Genomic DNA, 21,306 nt, shown 5'->3' with positions numbered 1-21,306 from the left:
ACTCTGTTCTCTTCTATTGGTAGTATTCAGGCTCCATGTTTCCAAGGACCTGGAATCTTAGGAAACATTTTAACAGCCTGAAAACATGACTTTCACCATAAAATATTAGAAACTTTTTAAATAAAGGAAATTATATACATTTGTTAACTTGTTTTCTTTAGGGTTCACATTTCTTTTTTGGTGTGTATGCCTTTGTGACATGTTTGAAGGATGGCCCCTTTTTGTTGCAGAAATTTCCGATTTAAATGTCCAAAAAAATTACGTTCTCCCTTTGGGCACCTGACCTGTATGATGGACTCTTACTTTGATGTAAAAGCCCCTTCCCCTGTAGTAAAATAAACAGAGAATGCATGATTCACATACATTTTCATTTTGTATGCTGCCGTGCAATAATCTCGGAATCTTATGTTTATATTTTAGGCACTAGAAAAACACCCCAACTCACCAATGACAGCAAAGCAGATATTGGAAGTCATTCAGAAAGAAGGGTTAAAAGAAACAAGGTCAGTATCCATATTTAAAACATTTTCTGTTTTCATTAAATAATAATTGCCACTCGTTGCTAAGCAGTAGGTGTATCTAGATTTTGATACTGTAGTTGATTGTGAATTGGGTAACTACCCACAAATTATTTTCTAATTGAGAAGTAGTTGGATGGTTTAAGATTTCCTTGGACTTGCCTGTTACCTTAATACATTACATTAGATGGATTGATACAGGAGGTACTTTCTTAACAAAGAACAGCACTGTGTGACTTAGCCCCTCCTTGAAGTTATTCCTGTTTCTTTTTCTTGTAAGCGGAGATCGTGTTTCTGAAACCAGGTGGTGAAAGAGAAACACTTTTATAGGTTTAATAGGTAGATCCCAGGATATAAAGATGAGCTCACTTTGATAAAATTCAGTGCCAGTAAATGTGGTTGAAAATCTAGTCCTCTTATGTTTAAGAAACTCTACTTGGTGCATCCTGTAATAACTGTTGAGCCTAATATTTACCCTTTTAAAATGTACAGGTTAGTGGATTATGTTATATTCACAAAGTTCTGCATCATCAACGTTATCAAACTTTAGAACATTTTCATCACCCTAAAATGAAACCCTACACCCATTAGCGGTCACTCCATATCCCAACTACTCTTGCGTCTGGCAGCTGCTAGTCCACTTTCTGTCTCTGTGGACTTGCTATTCTAGACATTTAATATAAGTGGAATATAGATATGTAGCCTTTTGTGAAAGGCTTATTGGACTTAGCATATAATGTTTTCAGGGTTTCCTCATGTTGTAGCATATAACAGGAATTCCTTTTGGTTGCTAGATAATATTTCAGTGATGATTCTTTATTCTTAGGTATTAATTTTATGGTTTTAGATAGCAAGTTAGGGCCGTATAGATGATATTACTCAAGGAGAAAAAGGTTTACTATAGGATAAAACAACTATGATGTTGTCATATGTGTATGTAATCAGCCTTGTTACATAGAATAGATTTGTGTACATGAGTTGTCCATCTGTAAGCCATTGAGCATACAGTAGTCACAACTTGATGAAATTAAACCTACCGAACTACCTTTTGAATGTTTTCATTTGATGTGGATATAGAAACTGCTAAGATAAATAAATATCCTTCTGAGGCTGACTTTTTGTGAAAAGTAGGTTTCAGCTATAACTCCTATAACTTTAACGTGTGGGTAACATCAGCCTTTAGCTGTTTAAAATGTATCTTTTGCAAGGTAGGTCCATAGACATCACAATTTACTGGGGTACAGGAAACCTATGCTCAAATTTTCATTTTTTATTTTGGAGACTTTTTTTCTGCCTGCTCTGTAGAAGTAGCCTAAGATAATATAACCACATTGTGTTTGCACTAATTGTTCCCCCACAAAGTGGAGGCAGCAGTGGGCAGGTTAGTTGCTAACAGTACCTAACAACTCTGTTAAAGGAGATCCTATTTTAACCCAGATGTCAGTTTAAGGAGTTAGAGAACAAAATCAGGAAAACAGGAGATTAATTTTCTTCTTGCCACCTGTCAGTAACCCTGGAAATATTTATGACAATTAGAAAGCACTGAAAATATTTGTGCCATAGTCAAAAGAAAAGAAGGGCTAAAAATCTAAGGATGTCAACTGTCTTATGTGGGCGTTGTTGCCAGAGGAATCTGCCAATGTGGACATAAAAAGCACCTCCTAAAAGCAGACATTTGAAATTCGTTCATTAAGATATTCTTCTCCACAGGAGTGACTCTGCTGTTATCAGTTGTTATGAAGCTGGAGATATAAAAATCCCTGTACTGTGACTCACAACAACATTTTAATTACACTTGTTATATTATAGCATTATTTCAAAATTTTCAAAATGCTGGTCCTCCCAGAATGGTATATAAGAGGGCTTTCAGCATGCGTAGTTAACAAAGACAAACAAATTTTAAAAACCAACTTCTTCAAAGAGTAATTAAAGAACGCTGAAATGGGGAATGTAACTCCTTAGTCCTCTAAATTGAATCTGTCTCCCCACTTCACCCACTGCGTCACTATTTGTCCTTCTGTAAGGAAGAAAAAAGTCCTTTGTTACAAATACTCATGAACCAGTATAGTATTAGTGACGTACCTGCACACAATTACCAGTTTGAATAGGAAAAGGAAAAGCAAAGAAAGAGAACACAGTTAAAGTTTTCTTCTGTAAAATCTGCTCTGCATCAAGTGGCCTCAGACTATGCATTTTGTGCTCCCATTTGTTTTTTCATTCTATTTCTTTAAATTTCCCCCTTCTTGTCAATGGTAATCCATTACTTACGACTCATGCATCTGTGCTCCCTGTTCCCTTGTTTTCTAGTTCTAATTTTCTTGTTAGAGTCACCTCTAAAATAAACATACCTAGCTTTTGAGTGAGTTTAGGACTGTCTTGTATGTATGGATGTTGTTTCAAGGAGCAGATATGGACACTTATTTTGCCTCCTTAATGTACTGTTTTGCTACTTTCCAAGTTCTTAAATGTTTTCCAAATATTTAAGGTAGTTGAGTAAATGAAATGTAACTGTATGTGTTTTTCTTAAGTAAAGTTTAGAAATTCCACCTTCATGAGGTCAAACATAGCTGATTGATTTCTAGGTATTTACTAATGATGTGTTTCAAGAAATGCACATTAGTAATATGCGTGATTAAATACAGGGAAGTGCTTGTAAAGTTACTAATATGGCCATAACCCTCTGGTGGTCTCTTCTGTGGATGAGAGGTAATGTTTTAATGGTCCTCCCCCAAACAGTCCTCTACTGTACCTAGCATTTCTAGACAATAGAAGATAAGGTCTTCAGCCACCATCATCATTCCAACCTGTACTCAAAGCAAGGCCATTTGTGTCAAGTACTATGGGGGTCCTTCATTCTGTATGTGTCAGGCAGGTCTCCGATAGCGCTTACCTCGCTGTGCTGTAATTTTGTCTTTGTATGTCTTCCCTGCCTATGTGTGAGCTCCTTAAGGGCAGGGTACCTAACGCTTCTGGCTCTCGGCAGACACTCAATAAATAGTTGTTTAGTCAATAATCTTCATTCTCAAGATGTTAATTTGCTGGTGCTTAGTAATGACTTTGGCTTGCATTCAGAATTAGAAACTTCTTTTTAACATGTTGTGTTTTTAATGATATGTAATAGTAGTTATTTTTAACATCAAAAGAAACTTAACAGGTTTGTGGAAATCCCATTAAATATATGTATGTTGATAGTTTCCAGCAGATTATCTGTGAACAACTGAAGTTATCGTGCTGTTGCTTGTTTTCAAACACTGTGAAAGCCACTAGTTTAAACTTGTAACTTATAATAGAAAAACTACATTAGTAATTTTGGCAAAACTAATGAGGATATTTGAATGTGTTCAGTATATATGTTACTGTTATTTGAGGTGAAATTTGACATTGTATGCTGTGTTTTCCTCTTTACAAGTGACACTTTAAATCATATAATGTTCATGTAGACATGATAAAAACAGGACTTTTTACATCATGTTCTGTGTCTCCATATTATTGATGAAATGTGTACAGTAGGATTAAATTCTATTTGGAAAAGCCAGAATGAAATAAGTACCTTCCATGTGGGTAAAAAAGAAGTATGAAATATGAATATAATAAATTAGCAGAAGGACATGTGGTTTTGTTGAAAAAAAAATAGAATGATTTTTTAAGACCTGGTTTTCTTTCTTATGAAAATACTCTTGGTAATTTTTACTTCCCCTCTGTATAATAGGATAGAAGATTTTATTAATGTCATTTTATTCTGGTCCCTCTGTGTACTTGCTTCACTGATTCTGAGTGTTTTTAGGGTTTCTGCTCCTTTATGTTTATTAATTGTCAACAGTTGATCAATCAAAGTATTGGAAGGCTTTTCAGATGATTGGAATCATATAATCAAATAGCCATGCTGCTTCTATAAACGGGATTAAAATGTGAATACTCCAGCCTGCTGCTTTTGTGGATGGATATTTGATATCCCTCTTTGGACTTCTTAGCTAAACATCCCCACTTCCTTCCTCAGGGAGTTAGGGTGCTGCCGTGGAGTATGTTCTCGTCTGCAGTAAGTGAAAATATTTGTTTAGAAAAGAGGAGTAAGTCTAGTTACAGTGTTGCTTTGGATGATTTTGGGGGTCATTCCAATTCTGATTTTCTGTTTTTGATTTGCTTGTTCAGAAGTTATCATTCCTTTACCAAGAGGACTGTGGGATTTTTGATGCCTGAGGATGTGTTTTTTGATGCCATGTCTCACATAATTTTTCAAGTGATGCTTCCAAAGAAATGTGTGCTCTGTTAATAGTAACATATCCAGGGGTTGCAAGGTCATGGAGTAAGGCTTACCTGACTTATGTAGTGAGAGCAAAACAACCATTCATCAGTGAGGAATAATTTTTGTATGTGCTGGACGTTATCATTATAAGATACCTGTTACTAATGTAGCAGGAACTGTGATTTAGTTTTATATTATTTGGTAATAGGCAAATAGTTTATAATGAGCCTGAAGTGGTCATAAAATTAAAATATATATACACACACAAACCACACAAAGCAATTAAGAAAACCTCTGTTGGGTTGAGGGCAAGACAGTATTTATGAGGTACATTTTAACAATATTAGAGATGCCATACTTTAGATTTAAAAACTATGTTAAATTTCATCAACTGTTTACAGAGAAGCAACCTATAATTATATATTTCAGTAGGGACATTTTAAAAAGTTTTATAAACAGTATCTGTTATGTTTAGTGTTCCTCAGAATAATGGACATATTTTAGATTTTGTGATGTAGAACATGCATTGACATCCCAGATTTTGTCATTATTCTAGTATCAATGAGAATTTTTTATTCCACTGATAATTCCGGAATTTATTTTTACCTCGTTTTGTTTAAGACTTTTTATGTTTTCTGTTTTGCAATCTCTGTTATGATATGCTGAAATTAAAATCTCCACTTTGTACTGTGGTTTATTAAAGATGTTGCATTTCTTTAGGGGGATAACATGTCAGAAATTCTATTACCATGTATAGTGACAAACAATAAAATTTCTTGGCATTGCTCTTGGTGAGATTTATGTTGCTAATTAGTGCTTTAGGAGATGATTCTTTCTTGCCGCTGCAATGTTTTGCCTAGAGATAAGAAATAAACGCAAGTAATTTCTACTGCAAAATCAATTCTTATCTGCAGACTCCATGTTGGCGCCCTTCCTTTAATACTGAAATGGTGGTCTAGTTTGTTTGTGTTGGGCATTTTAGAATTACAGTGTTAGCTCACAGTGTCATCCCTGCCATTTGTTAACATCTAATTCTCTCATTGTGTAAATGGTGTGCACAGTCAGCTACTTAGAGAGGGATGTATGAGACAATGGTGTTATTAAACAGAAACACAGGGCAATTTGCATATATTTGTGTGTGTACATGTGTATAAGCAAGCTTCGAGAATAATCTAGCTCTTAGTTGACATAAAATTTTACTTGTCATCATTACTCAGATTAGAAATCTCAATCAGTGCCATTCTTAACTCCCCGGACGTCATGGCCAGATGGTTCTGGGTAGTGTTAGTTTTACTTCCTAAGCACGTCTTTCTTTCTGTGTACCATACTTTTTGCAATTCTTCAGATACTTTTCATTTCTTACCTGGATTATTGCACTATCTTCTTATCTGGTCATCTTATCCCAAGTCTTCCTTCCCCCTTTGCAAATCTGTTTTTTTTTTTCCCTCAAAACTGACTTCAGTTTATAGTAGCATTTCTTAATAAGGAATCCATAATGCAGGCATTCATTGAGGATATTGCAGGTTTGATTCCAGACCATCACAGTAAGGAGAATATTGCATAAAAGGGAGTCACACAAATTGTTTGGTTTCCCAGCGCATATAAAAGTCGTGTTTATATACTGTAGTCTATTGGGTGTGCAGTAGCATTATGTCTGAAAAACACTGTGCATACCTTAATTAAAAAAATACTTTATGCTGGACATGGTGGCTCATGCCTGTTATCCCAGCACTTTGGGAGGCCAAGGAAGGAGGACTACTTGAGCCCAGGAGTTTGAGACCAGCCTGGACAACAACAGAAACAGTGAGACCCTGTTTCTACAAAAAATAGAATATTAGCCAGACTTGGTGGTACATACCTATAGTTCCAGATATTAATTAGGGAGGCTGAAGCAGGAGGATCACTTGAGCCGATGTGGTCAGGCTGTAGTGAGCTGAAATGGTGCCACTCCACTCCAACCTGGGTGACTGAATGAGACCCTATCTAAAAAAAATGGTAACAATCATCTGAACCTTCAACAAGTCATAATCACTTTGCTGGTGGAGAGAGCCTTGTCTTGATGTTGATAGCTGCTGACTGATCAGGATAGTGGTTGCTGAAGGATGGAATGGCTGTGGCAGTTGCTTAAAGTAAGACAACAGTGAAGTATTCTGTATTGATTGACACTTCCTGTCCTGAAATATTTCTGTGGTATGCAATGCTATTTGACAATATTTTACCCATAGTAGAACTTATTTTAAAGCTGGAGTCAGCCCGTGCTGTTGCTTTGTATCAACTAAGTTAATGTAATATTCTAAATCATTTATTTGTATTTCAACAATGTTCACAGTATCTTCACCAGAAGTAGATTTTACCTCAAGAAATTATCTTCATTACACATCTATAAGAAGCACCTCCCGACCTGTGAAAGTTTTATCATGAGATTGAAATAATTCAGTCACAACTTTGGGCTCCACTTCAAATTCTAGTTCTCTTGTCATTTCTACCACATCTGCAGTTACTTCCTCCACTGAAGTGTTGAAGTGGATCAGAATCCACTTCTTCCATACTCTTGTTAATGTTGCTATTGTGACCACCTTCCGTGGATCATGAATGTTCTCAATAGCATCTAGAAGGGTGAACTCTTTTCTGAAGATTTTCATTTCACTTTGCTCAGATTCATCAGAGGAATTGCTATCTATGGCTGTTATAGCCTTAGGAAATATATATATACATATATATATATAGCCTTAGGAAATATATATATATATATATATATATATATATATAATTTTTTTTTGAGATGGAGTCTTACTCTGTCGCCCAGGCTGGAGTGCAGTGGCCGGATCTCAGCTCACTGCAAGCTCCGCCTCCCGGGTTTACGCCATTCTCCTGCCTCAGCCTCCTGAGTAGCTGGGACTACAGGTGCCCACCACCACGCCCGGCTAGTTTTTTTGTATTTTTTAGTAGAGACGGGGTTTTACCATGTTAGCCAGGATGGTCTCGATCTGCTGACCTCGTGATCACCGGTCTCGGCCTCCCAAAGTGCTGGGATTACAGGCTTGAGTCACCGCGCCCGGCCGGAAATATATTTCTTAAATAAGAAGACTTGAAAATCAAAATTATTCGTTGATTTATGGACTGCAGAATAGATGTTGTCTTAGCAGGTATGAAAGCAAACGTTAGTCTCTTTGTACATCTCCCTCATCTCTTGGGTGACTAGATACATTGTCAGTGAACAGTAGTATTTTGAAAGGAATCTTTTTTTTTTTTTTTCCTGAGCAGTAAGTCTTAACAGCTTAAAATATTCAGTAAACCATTTTGTAAACAGATGTGGTGTCATGCATGCTTTGTTTTTCCATTTATAGAGTACAGGTATAGCAGATGTAACATAATGTTTAAGTGCTCTGGGATTTCCGAAATGCTAAATGATCATTGGCTTCAACATAAAGTCATCAGTGACATTAGCCCCAAACAGGAGAGTGAGCCTGTTTTTTGAAGCATTGAAAGCAAACGTTGACTTCACCTCTCTACCTATGAAAGTCCTAGATGGCATTTTCTTTCAGTAATGAATGTAGGCTGTTTTGTCTACATAGAAAATCTAGTTCGTATAGCCACCTTTGTCAATGATCTTAGCTAGATATTTTGGACAACTTGCTGGGGCTTCTACATTAGTAATTGCTGCTTCACTTTGCACTTCTATGCTATAGAGATGGCCTTTTTCCTTAAGCCTCATGAACCAAACTTTGCCAGCTTCTAACTTTTCTTCTGCAGCTTCCTCACCTCTCCTAGCCTTCATAGAATTTTGACCAAGTTTACCATTTTATATGGGCACTGTTCATGACACTCCAAACAATTACAGTAGTAACATCAGAGATAACTGATTACAGAACACCATAACAGATATAATAATGACAAAGTTTCAAATATTGTGTGAATTACCAAACTGTGACACAGACAGGAAATGAGCAAATGCTGTTGGAAAAATGGCACCAATAGACTTGCTTGATGCAGGGTTGCCTCAAACTTGCAATTTGTAAAAAATGCAGTATCTGTGAAGCATAATAAAGTGAAACACACAAAACATGAGGTATCCCTAAATTCAAGAGACTGTATCACACATATTAATCACTTAAAGTGATTAATCAAAAGCTACAGTCTTTTGTATGTTTGATGATTGTTTGATTAAATTAAATATGGTACTTTTTTCTAGTTAGATGGTATCTGGATAAATCTATTATATAATATTCTGATACTATAGGGCTTATGTATGAATGGTAAAGCCTACATTACACCTTACATTTAGATAAAATTTTGAATTTCTAATCTGTCCAATTTTGTATACATTTGGTTTTACCCAAAATATGTCACTTAAAATGTTTTGGGGCATTGTATATTTTCTGTACATATTTAATTAGTTTTGAGTTAAATGGTGTAACTTGATTAAATAAGAAGTCATAGTTTGCACAGGAATATCACTAATTGTTTAAAATAACTCTGTAGTATCTAATAAGTTAGGCTTCTTTTAACTTAAACTTTTTAAATGTAGGGACAAAATAAAGTAATTCTTGAGGAGAATGATAAGATTATATATTACTGTGGCAGCATTTTCTGAGTAGAAAATCATTATGTGAAATGCTACCCAGCAAGATCAGGTTTCAAGTTTTCAGCACAATCGTAATCGACTTGGGCTTGGGTAACTGTAAAGCCTTTATAATCAAACATCTGATATTGCAGCCATAGTTGACTATTTGTGGTTCATTGTGAAATGTCTCCTGTTACTTTTTTCGTGATTTGAAAAGTAGAAGTCGAGCCCCACAAGAATTCAAATAAGTGTGTGTGTGTGTGCGCGCGCGTGCGTGCGCGTACATGTGCGTGCACAGGCACTCACATTTCTGGTAGTTATCCCATTGTTGATGTAAGATTGGATTGCTGAATGGGAAGGAAATACTTTTTATACAGAATGCCTCAGTAATGCAGTGAGTTTGGAAGATGACTCTTAATCACTATTAAGTCCTCCCAGACTTAATTGTGATTGTCTTAGTCAGCTTAAGCTGCCATAACAAAATACCATAGAGTGGATGGCTTAAATAACAGAAATTTATTTTCTCACAGTTCTGGAAGGCAGAAAGCCCAGATTAAGGCTGGCAGTGTCCGTTTCTGGTAAGGACTTTCTTCCTGGCTTATAGTGGCTGCCTTCTTGCGTGTCATCACATTGGCCTTTCTTCCATATGTCTGCACAGAGACACAGCAAGCCGTCTACTGTTTCTTCTTATAAGGACAACAATCCTATTGGATCAGGGCTCCATCCTTAGGACCTCATTTATCCTTAATCACTTCGCTCTAGGGCCCATCTTCAAATGCAGATACACTGAGGGTTATAGTTTCAACGTATGAATTTTGAAAGTACAAAGACATTCAGTCCATAACCGTGATTCAGAATTTGGAAGATTTTTAGAATTCATAGTATAACATAATATTTCTAGAATTTTTTCGTATTTCATTTTGGAAGTTATTTATAACAATATGCTTAACACAGTACCATGCTTCCATTTTTGCCTACTCATATGTGTTTTCATATGTTATTCCTAACGTATAAACCAATAAAATTAAGAAGTTTTATATTCAAATATTGGCTGGGTGCAGTGGCTCACGCCTGTATCCCTGTACTTTAGGAGGCCAGGGTGGGCGTATTGCCTAAGGTCAGGCGTCCAAGACCAGCCTGGCCAACATGGTGAAACCCATCTCTACTAAAAATACAAAAATCAGCCTGAAGTGGTGACCTGCACCTGTAATCCCAGCTAATTGGGAGGCTGAGGCAGGAGAATTGCTTGAACCTGGGAGGTAGAGGTTGCAGTGAGCCAAGATCATGCCACTGCACGCCAGCCTGGACGACAGAGCGAGACTCTGTCTCGAACAAAACAAAATAAAACAAAACAAATATAATGTGTGTATTCACGTAACATAAACTTACTTGCATTTTATTTGAAGCCTTTGGTAAAAATAGCTGTGGTGACTGCATATATATCGATGCCTCAGGGCATCAATAACCACTAAGCTATGCAATTATAGCTACGAAATGGCCATTTCTTAATATATCTTTTTATGCTGTCAAACTTTCTTTCTCCATTCTTTCATATAATTGAGCAAAAAAAGGTAATTTTAGTGATTTCAGCTTTATCAAGATCTAGGTATAATTTACTCCAGAAACACTGAACACTCTATAAATATTTCAGTGCAGAAATAGGACCCAAAATGGATGTAAAATTACATTGTGTGTGAGTCTTTCAAGTATCCTATGCAGGTGAAAATCTTTGAAGAGGAATAGGCATTTAACTGGGATGATTTTATTTAATTATTTTTTCTAAGTGGTGCTCTTCATCTCTTATTTTATTGCTTGTGCCCTTAATTGCCACTCGCCAAAAATGATTTTAGTTTTGCTTCATTGTTTTGAACTTGACAACATAATTCAAATGCAAAACAGTTGTTATGCTCACATGGGGACTTCTTTTTATAGTTGATTTGTTTTCAGAAGGAATAAAAATTTTATTTTTGTTGAGCCAGGTTTTCTAAAAGCAATAGCACTTAATTCCTAAAAATAAATCCTAGTTCTTTTAGGACGATGAAAAGACTCTTTATCCTATGCCTTCTCACACACCCAAGCAGAAATGAAATTGATAATTGTTGACTGGAGTTCAGGTCGTTATTCTATTGAGTTTCTTTTTTTAATAAGTTATGGACTGTGCTGGTGCAGTGTGAGATGTCCATATGATCTCTGGACTCTCTCTAGTCTGCTAGTATGCATCTCCTGGGCCTGTTCTTAGTACTTAGGTATATATATGCGGAGTGGTTAGTTGTCAAATTAGAGGAACATCACAGAAATTAGAGGACCTCAGAGAAATTAAGATAAAGTTGTGGAGATGTAGCTATTACCGTTAAGTTAATTAAATACCTACTAAGTGCCTACTCAGTGTTTACTGTGTAAGATCCTGATTACTTTTTGGAAGTTTTAAGGCATATGTTCATTCCGTTAACATTTATTCAGCACATGCTGTGTTCTTGAGACTGTAGAAGTTGTGGGGGTTAATAGATGAATAAAATACCATTTCTGCCTTTGAGTATTTCAGACCATTTTCTGTGTTATTTAATGAGGTCTTTCAGCCTCTTCTCTGTGAAGATGTCTTAAGCCTCATACTTAATGTTATTTTTTGATTTTAAAGTTGAGAATTTCTAAATTCTCTCTTGAATTATTCATGTATATGATATTCCAACATGTTAAAAAGTGTTGTCTTTCCAACACAAATATAAGCTCTTAAAGGTAAGGAACTCATTCCCTTGTACCATTAATTTTCTTGGCATAGTGCTGAAATGCTGTGTTTTATGTAGTATGTCAAGCAAATTAATAAATAGGGACATGATAATAAAAATAATACCTAACATCTATTGATCCTTTATATTAAGCTTAATGCCAAGGACTTCACATAAATTACCTTGAAACAAAAGATTTGAGATGGGTAGATACTATATTCCCCATTTTACCGGTGAAGAATCAGAGGCAGATGAGGGTGAGTAATTTGAAAAAGTTCGTCGAGCTAGAAAATGATAAACCTGGGATTTGATGTCTGACTTAAAGCCAATCGCTCTTAACCTTCTTAAACATTTGTAGCCTAAGTCTAATGAAACTGTGATTTAAAAAAGTATTGATTATAAGATTCTATTGAGTGAACACTCTCCCATTGCTGTTGGCAGTTTTTCTGCCTGATTGTTGCTGTCCTATATGATTACTCACCAAAATGAAAGTCTGGCTTGTCAAAGACAGGTATGTTGAAACTCTTTCAGTTTATAGGCTAGTTGTAAATAGTTTTGAAGAATGGAAAAAAAAAAAAAAAAACATTTCCACAACCCACTTACATTTGGAGGATGCAAAACCTCACACTGTTTTTGCTTGTCTAACATGAGGAGGATCATTTTGGGTAAAGATTTAGGCTTATGGACAGCAGCATGACATATTTTAAATGTAACTTTGTACTGTTTGTTTTTAGAAGACGGTGCCTCGAGAGCGGGAAACGTACTGTGGGTAATGGGAGAACTAAAGACTTCATGAGACTCTCAAGGTTTTATTGTTGATCTTGGACTTATAGATTGAAATTCTTGTTTCTTGCTAACTGTTACTAGTCAAGTCATAATTGCTAACAAAATGTAGATAATCCAATGTTTGGGTGGAGGTAGAGGGAGGCTAAGTTATTAACATCATTTTTCCTTTTCTGATTCGTGTCTAGGCAAAGAAAAGGAGGCCTGAATGAATGAATACCCCAGTATAGTTTCCGAAGCAGCATGACTGCATCCTTTAGGAAATGTTCTTAAGCAGAGAATAAGCAGAATATTTATCATGACCACTTGCTCAACCACTCTCCTATCACCCATTTGTTACACTCCCACTGGGAAGTCTGAAAACATCACACTTTTCTTTTTATTTTTACAAAAGACATACGCATAATTGCCTAGCAGAGCATGTTGCAGGCCACTGTGGCTGTCTTAAATTCATAATGTAGTTATTCTCTAGCATATCTGCATGAAATACAACAATTCATACAATGATTATTCAGTTTATAGCTTAATTTGTGTTCATTGAAGATGACCTGATGCTTGCCAGAAATAGAAAATTGGCATTAATTAAGATTTGTTGGAACAGGTTGTTGTCAGTGAGGTGGTTTAAAGAATAGCTCAGATCTTAATTTCTTAAATGTTAAGATTAGCAAGGCTCACTTTGAAGCCTCCTCTCCCACTCTCCCCCACTACAAGAAGGAAAGTACTAAACAAGAATACAGGGAGTACTAGTAGGAATTGCCAAAGTTTTTATGGCTTACTCTGTTTTTATTTAACTTTTCGAAATTTTAACTTGATTGCTAAGATGAGAATTATTTATTATTTTTCAATTCTGTTCTTTTTTTATTGTATTACCAAAAATAAGTCATCCAATTGTAACTTAATTCCCAAAGTTTTATAAATTACTTTTTATAGCAGGTAGAGTGGTAAAGTCTTCTCTCCTTTTCTTATAAGAAGGTGATGGGGGATTATGAAATAGTCTCTGAAGCATTTTGAGTAACTTGGAGCAGATAGTTACTTAAAGTTTTAAATCCGGTCTTCCGCATACCCGACTTCCAACCACCTAGTTTCCCCAACAATTTCTCGTCTTTATTAAAAGTGTACGTTTGTGATAAGAGGATAGGGGGATACATAATTTTTAATAGCTAAGGAGTTGTGTCCTTTGGCAAAAAGAAGGCCAGGACTAGTTTCTACATGGACCATTTACTGTTGTTTATTACTATCCCAATTTAGCTTGTGAGAATTGATCTGAGAGCAAACTTCCTTTTCAAAACAGATCATTCAAAACAGCCCCTACTGCATTAGGATGCAAACTAAGACATGAATGAGGTTTATCTGATAATTATATTTTGTTTCTGGTAAGGACATTTTAGATCATATACTTTTAGACTTTTGTTTCACAAATCAATAAACTAAGGCTTAGAAAAAGTGAGTGAGTTGTCCACAACGATAGGACTAGTGAATATCTGACTCATCTTTAAACTTAGAAGAGGCTTATTGTTGCAAAATTGAAGAAGAATGTACAAAAGCATATTCAAAAGTAAGTGAAGGCTGAACCCTGTGTAAAGAAAGAAGGATCAATGTTCTGTTCTTAGGTACTATTGAAATGGAACTATTGAAATAGTTCTCAGGTACTATTCAGTGGGTTTGGGTATTGAAAGGAATGGCAAAAACCACAATTTCTTTTGCACCTACCTAATAGTAAATAGTTGTAAAACTGTTGGCGGGAGTTAGGGATGCAAGAGAGATTGTACTATATACTTCAAATAGTGATCTAAAATGTTTGATTCTGGTCTCATTGGCTTCCTGTTGCCACCAAGACCTCACCCAAAGGAAGACTGAAAAGAACAAGGAAAGGGCTGTGACTGCCTCATATTTCCGCCATGCGTTGATGGAGAGAGCCATTGAGTTCAGTAAGGCATGGTGAGCCAATGAAGACCTCGCAGGAAGAAATCATTGAATTGAGTATTATTTTTCAGTTTTTGTTTGGAATGCATTTAACTATGGGATATGTGAGACAAGGGCCAGTAGATTTGTCTGTAGACAATTTGATTAAGAGGGTTTGTCCAACAGCTACTCTCTTTTCAGATTTTCCCCATGGACTTACAACCTACTCTGTTTCTTTACTTGCATTATATTTTATGTTTTCTGATTGAATTTCTCTTCTGTTCTCTGTAAATAATAAAATGGATAGCAATTAAATATTTAAATATAATCACAGTAAAACATAGTGGTCTGAAAAGTCCAATCAGTAAATGAAAACATTGTGAAGTAATGTGAAGTGACAGTGAAAATCAAGTTTTCATTTACTGATTATTTTTTCTGGCATTAGTAACATTTAAATTTTCTTCATGAATGGATCTTTAGTGTATCAAATGCAGTATATAATATATGTAATGATTATTTTACTGATTAAAAGTGGCTAAATCCAATATAATTCATAGTATCAAATACTTTGTGTAATTAATTCACTATGTGTTGTCTTATTCATCACATGTAAAATGGTGATATTGATCCCTGACCTTCCTATTGTCTAGGCTTGCTGTGTAGACTAAAATTAAAACATGCATTTGATAGCCTGTTACAAGTGTATGCTGCTGATTTTATTAAACCCTTTGCAGTTAATTTAAATATTTTCAGATTGTTTTTCTTAGGTTTGGAGAATCGAGATCCAATAAATTAGCTATTCACTTTATAGCAGAGTCTATTCTATAAGCTGATGTGTAAGTTTGCACTGGTATCGTGGAGTCTCAAAATTTAAGTGACATAATCAAATAGAAGTTCACTTTGCATGTTGGAGTCGGAAGGTGGGTAGTCCTATGAGTTATGAGATAGCTGTTACTCCAGGATATCAAGGAAGCTAGGTCCTTCTATCTTGTTGCTTTGCTGTCTCTAGGATTTTGTTCTTATCTCAGTGGTCTGAGATAGCTTGCAGCTGGAAGAAAGGGCATGCATAGTCCCTTTAAAGACATGTTCTGAAAGTTGAATAAACAGTTCTCCTCATGTCCCATTGGTCAGGCATACACTTGCAATGAGCTGAAAGGTAGGCTAGAGAATAAATCTTTATTTGAGGAGGCATGTTCCAAGATAAAAAGTGGAGGAGCTTAACTGTGGGGAAGGGTCCTTCTTGGAGAACAACTACCAGCCTCTGCCATATCTGTTTTTTCATTAAATACCATGTGTGGGCTTGATTTCTTTTAAAGATATATTATCACTTTTTCATTTGAAAAAAATTACCTATATAGTTTACACAGACACTCCTTATATTTTTAGGTCTCTGTGGCAATGCTGAGCCTATAATGGCCTTCATCAATTTTTGGTCTCCACCCCCACCTTCAAGGCCTAATTCAAATCCACCTCCTTGTGAAGAATTCTTTCACTCCTTTAGCTTCATTACTTTATCCTTGCAATTTCATTTTAATATATGTGTGTTCCTCTGTTGCAGTATCTAATAAACTGTCTCAATTTTTCTTGTAATAGGACTGCAGTTTCCTTAATTGGTAGAGTTCACGTCTCATTGATCCTTCTCTTCCCCATGGTGTCCTTGTTAATACTAGACTTGGGATATTTTCAGATTGAATGAATGGAAAATTGAATTCTAGCTCTGTTTCTGCTTTGAACGTAATGTGTTATCTTGGATAAGTCACCTAGACTATTTTTCTTGTCTTTCCAGTAAAACAGGTGCAATCATAATTCTTGCATCAAACTATTATAAAAACAGAATAATTTGCAGAAACTTGAAAAAATGTTCTGTCAATTGTAAGATATTTAGTTTATGAGATGTCACTGTTTGTTGCCATTGTTAGAAATTTGGAGAAAGCTAATCAAGATAGAATGAAATCCAATTTATATTCTAAGATATTTTATAGTAGTATTTTGGCCTACTGGTACCAAATGCTTCATGTTTCCATAAGACGTATTAAAATATATAATATTAATTTTTTATCTAAAATTTCATCAGTAGTTAGAAAAGGGAGTCTAGTTAGTGTTCTTTATTCAGATTCTATGACAAAATATAAAACTGTTACTTAATGAAGCAGAGCCTGAGTTGTTTTTAATATACATTAATGACTAATGTTGGGGCCGGGTGTGCTGGCTCATGCCTGTAGTCTCAGCACATTAGGAGGCCATGGTAGGAGGATCACTTGAGGCCAGGAGTTTAAGACTATCCTTGGAAATATAGCAAGACCCCTTAGGTACAAAATAAAAAGAAATCAACCACGTGTGATGTGCATACCTGTGGTTCTAGCTACTCGGGAGACTAAGGTGAGAGGATGGCTTGAGCCCAGGAGATGGAGGCTGCAGTGAGCTGTGATTGTGCCACTGCACTCCAGCCTAGGTGACAGAGTGAGGCCTTGTCTCAAAAATAAAATTAAAAAAAAAACTAATGTTGGGACTCCAATATCAGGGATTGGGATTTTCCTGATGTACACTCTACCTGTAAGTAAATTATCCTTTATTAACTGAGATGCTTTATTTGGATCTTGTTTGTAACTCAGAGGGCATTTTTTTTTTACTGTAACATTAAAACTTTATTTAGCAAATTATACCTATTGATATTTCCTAATTTGCCATGTTTGGTATAATGACAGTTCATTTACAATAAATCCTAATTCATTTAACATACTAGTGCTCAGGTTTGTTGTTGTTGTTGTTGTTGTATTTTGGTGGGGGCAGTGGTGTATTTCTTTAGCTGCTTAGGTCACTTCAGTCTCCTGAATGTATATCAATGTAGAATTTCCTTTACTTTCCCACCCTCCATACTCATAAGTGTTAACAGTAGTATCCCGACAGTATCTCTGCCCATTATCTGATGGGTGTGTTTTGAGGGAAAAGGGATGTGTCTTAAAGTCCTGTGTCTGCACCGTCATCCAAATTTTGTTTGAAATGTGATTATGAAGCTTCATATACACAAGATGGAAATTTGGAGAAGAGACTTTAGGGAACAAAACAAATTTGCTGTCTCTTAGGAGGTGCATATGTATGTAGGAAATAATTCTTTGGAAAATCTGTGTCATTATTTGTGTGCTTCTGTCTGAGATCCTCAGTTTAATATTTATTGAACATTCATTGTGTGCTAGGATTTTTCCATTATACTGCAATAACTTGCCGCCTACTAAACTAAATACAGCATATAATATATTTTAATTATGAATAGTAATCTGGTTTCTGATATTCCTGTAAATTGCACATACATACACTAATGCTTTAGCCTCTGTTGGTTATTAGGATCACTGCCACCTTAATACTCATTTATCACTTAAGATACAGATTGTTGGTGCTCCCCAAAGAAATATGGTTTCTTCTTTTGTATTCCTTGGGGGAATTTCTAGTGTATCACTATCACTTTTTTTAATAACTCTCTCAACTAAACTATGAATTCCAAGATAGCTGGTGGTATACCTTACTCATTTGCACATCCTGTATGATTCCTAGATCATAGTGGCCATCACAGCAAATGTTTATTTGACTGAACATATATTACTTAGACAGCCAATATTTGTATAACGAATGGTTTGAGAAGATTCTTATACTTGACTGTGGTTGGAACTTCAGGTTGTGCAACAAGAAGTCAGTATGTCAAACATGAGAATTTAAAATTTTAGGAAGAAAACTACATCATATTACTAAGCAACCAAGTGAACTCTCTCTTGCAAAATAATGTTTTCCGAGTTTTATGCCTAGGTGAGTCAATTCTTTGCATTATCCTTAGTGAGAGACTTATTATTCTTTATGATATACAGTAAAGTTAGTAAAGATGTCCAGAAAAACATAATGAGTATTATGTTTGCTATCTCAGGTCCAAATATATCTAAAAGATTTCTAGGTATTTGACATCAGCAGAATAATTGACATAGGAACCAAAATATATACCAAGTAGGTAGGGGAGGCAGTATACCAAATGGGTATTTCCAAGTTTTCTTTGTTTTAATATAGATAGAAAATAACTGACAAGGATGGAATGAGTCTGGCTAGTAGAGCAAGTTAAATGGAGATAAGAAGACAGAATTCTATTAACCTTAAATGCAATTATATGTGATGAGCATTTTTATAGATAGCAGTTTGACTCAAAAATAATTTAGGATAAGTACATAGAAAATAATACTGCAGTGATTTACCCCACTTAATTTTGTTTTAGATGATTCTGGAACTAGAGGAAGTTGGTAAAATTTGGCAGTAGGACTAAAAGTTTCAGTAGTCACTATTATATTAGTTTAGGTGAAAGGGGCAAGCAAAAAGGAAATAGTCCTCAATCTTATAATAAAGGACCCAAGGGGGGGAAAAACAGTGAATTATCTGGTTAAACTTTAAATACTCTATGTAATGTCTATTACTTTGTTTTTTAAAAGCCTATTCATTAAGGAGAAGGAAAACTGAAATTCTTTTAGTTGGGTTGAATTCTTTTTGCTTTTTATGTATGATAGCTGTTGGAGCTCCATTGATCATTTAAAAAAAAAAAGTTCTTACCATTTCAAGTTGTTGTTCTTTCTAAGGTTCCTGGCCCTGCTCCATCATAAGCAAGTGCAATCAGTCTAGCGCTCTTTGATCAGGAGGGAGTCAGATAATGCTGTCAGGGTGATGGTAGTTAGGATTATGAAAGTGGTGGGATTCAGGAGGAGTAAAGACACATTTGATAATATCAAACAGACCTTCAAGGGTTAATCTGGCATTGCTATTCTATCTGCTGAGTCAAGGCTTTTTTTTTTTTTTTTTTTCTCACTCTCTTTTGAACACTGATTTCTGTCCACCCTGTTTAGATTAGCCTTGGAAACCAATATTGTGTTTTCTTTCTTCCCTTCAGGACAAACTATTTTCCATTTGGGATCACCTCAACTACCTTAACAGGCAGCACCAGGTCTTCATATGCTTTAAGTTTACCTTCTGCTATGGAAAGGATCTTTCCTTAAATGTTCATATTTTCATCTTGAGAAGGCAATATATATAGGATTGGTTAAGCAGCTGTAAATAAATATGACAAAGTAGAAGAGTCATAGAAAGTGGTTTGTGGGAGTTTTACTATATATACACATATATAATATTTTCCAGTCTGGTTTCAGACCCCGGCATGGCTTGGAGACAGCGTTGGTGTGTATGAAGGATCTTCCTCCAATGAAGGATTTGGGACAACTTTCCATGATGATTATATTAGAGCCTCAGCTGCTTTCGTGTTGGTCATGAGGTGATGCTGAACCGAATGCTTGAACTAGCAGGAGTGGCTGGGATTGCATTGGAGTGGTTCCGTTCATTCCTTCCGGGTAGGTACCAGCTAGTGACGTTGGGTGAAAATGGACATTGAGGGTCTTCCCGTATGGAACCCCATAAGAGTCACTCATTCCCCTGTCATTTAGTGGGCATGAGAGGACAAATGGACACCTGAAGGTCAGGCAGTGCGATTTGAATGACTGGGTAGAAGGTTATGAGAGTGATTCCCAGATTGGTGTCGCTCACATATGTTATTTCTGTTTTGTCAGTGTGACAGTGCAGACTAGAATGGAAAGTGAGAAAGTGTGAATTGTTGGAAAGTGAAAATTCAAGAGACTCTGGTGTGCTTTCTAATTTCTCTGTCTGAATTACAGTTTGTGTAAACTGTGGCCATATTATAACCACAAATTTATCTAAACGTGAAAATCCTATGTAATACTAGATAGAAGCGTTTTATTTTCCTTTCTTGTATATATCCAGAGCCTTTTTCCCTGTGAACATTGACTGCATCTCCATGATCTTTCTTGCTGAAGTTGTAGTCTCCTTGTTCACTCTTTTGCTTGGGACCCTTCTAAACGAAGTGGCATGATGACATTAATAAATATTCTTGAGGCTGATTTTTCCCAGTGACTGTTTTATCTTCACTGAAAGCACTTCATTATTCTGATTCTGCTTTACTAAGAATCAAATTGGGTTGCAGTTTTAAGGAATTTGCAGCATAAATACTGCCTCTACTTTGCCTTAAACTGCTCATGCATTTTAAATTATTACAAGAAATATACTAGAGTTTCTCCAAGTTTGAACATGTTGCTTAGAAATGTGGTGCTTCTTCTTGGTTATTTATTTATATAATATGATTTCAGTATTTTCCTTTAGAGTAATGAAAAGCTTGCTGAGTGTTGAACATGGAAGAAGTTTATTAGGTCTAAGAGTAGAATACAGGTAAAGAACTGAAAAGAAAACCCAGATGTATGTATCCGTAAATATCATTAGAACTGTCTGTTCAATGTCATTTTGGCAAAAAGGCAGGAAACTAACATTTATGTAGTAACTGATCAGTGTCAGGCACTGAGCCAAGCAGTTTCTATTTTTTTTTTAGCTCATTTATTCCTCATGGTAACATTGAGAAGTGGGCGCTGTTTCTTCATTTTACAGATGAGGAAATTGGTGCTGAGAGAAGCTAGGTATCTTGCCTAACTTCACACAGTGATAAGTGGAAAGATCTGTTATCTGAGCCTGAGTCTCGCCCATTCCAAA

At 35.8% G+C, this 21,306-nt stretch overlaps 1 protein-coding gene across 1 annotated transcript in view; it reads left to right on the top strand.

Moving 5' to 3' along the window:
- The first annotated feature begins 426 nt into the window (after nucleotides 1-426).
- Nucleotides 427-21,306, top strand: part of ASXL3 (ASXL transcriptional regulator 3) — a 150,195-nt gene continuing 129,315 nt past the window's right edge. The window contains exon 1 of the mRNA XM_077975059.1: nucleotides 427-503. Coding sequence (XP_077831185.1) covers nucleotides 448-503 — 56 coding nt within the window. The 5' untranslated portion in view covers nucleotides 427-447. The remainder of the gene's footprint in view (nucleotides 504-21,306) is intronic.

This window comes from Macaca mulatta, chromosome 18 (assembly GCF_049350105.2).
Source record: "Macaca mulatta isolate MMU2019108-1 chromosome 18, T2T-MMU8v2.0, whole genome shotgun sequence".
Lineage (NCBI taxonomy): Eukaryota > Metazoa > Chordata > Mammalia > Primates > Cercopithecidae > Macaca > Macaca mulatta.
Note: the sequence above shows the minus strand (reverse complement) of the source record. Positions and strands in the feature narration are given on the sequence as shown.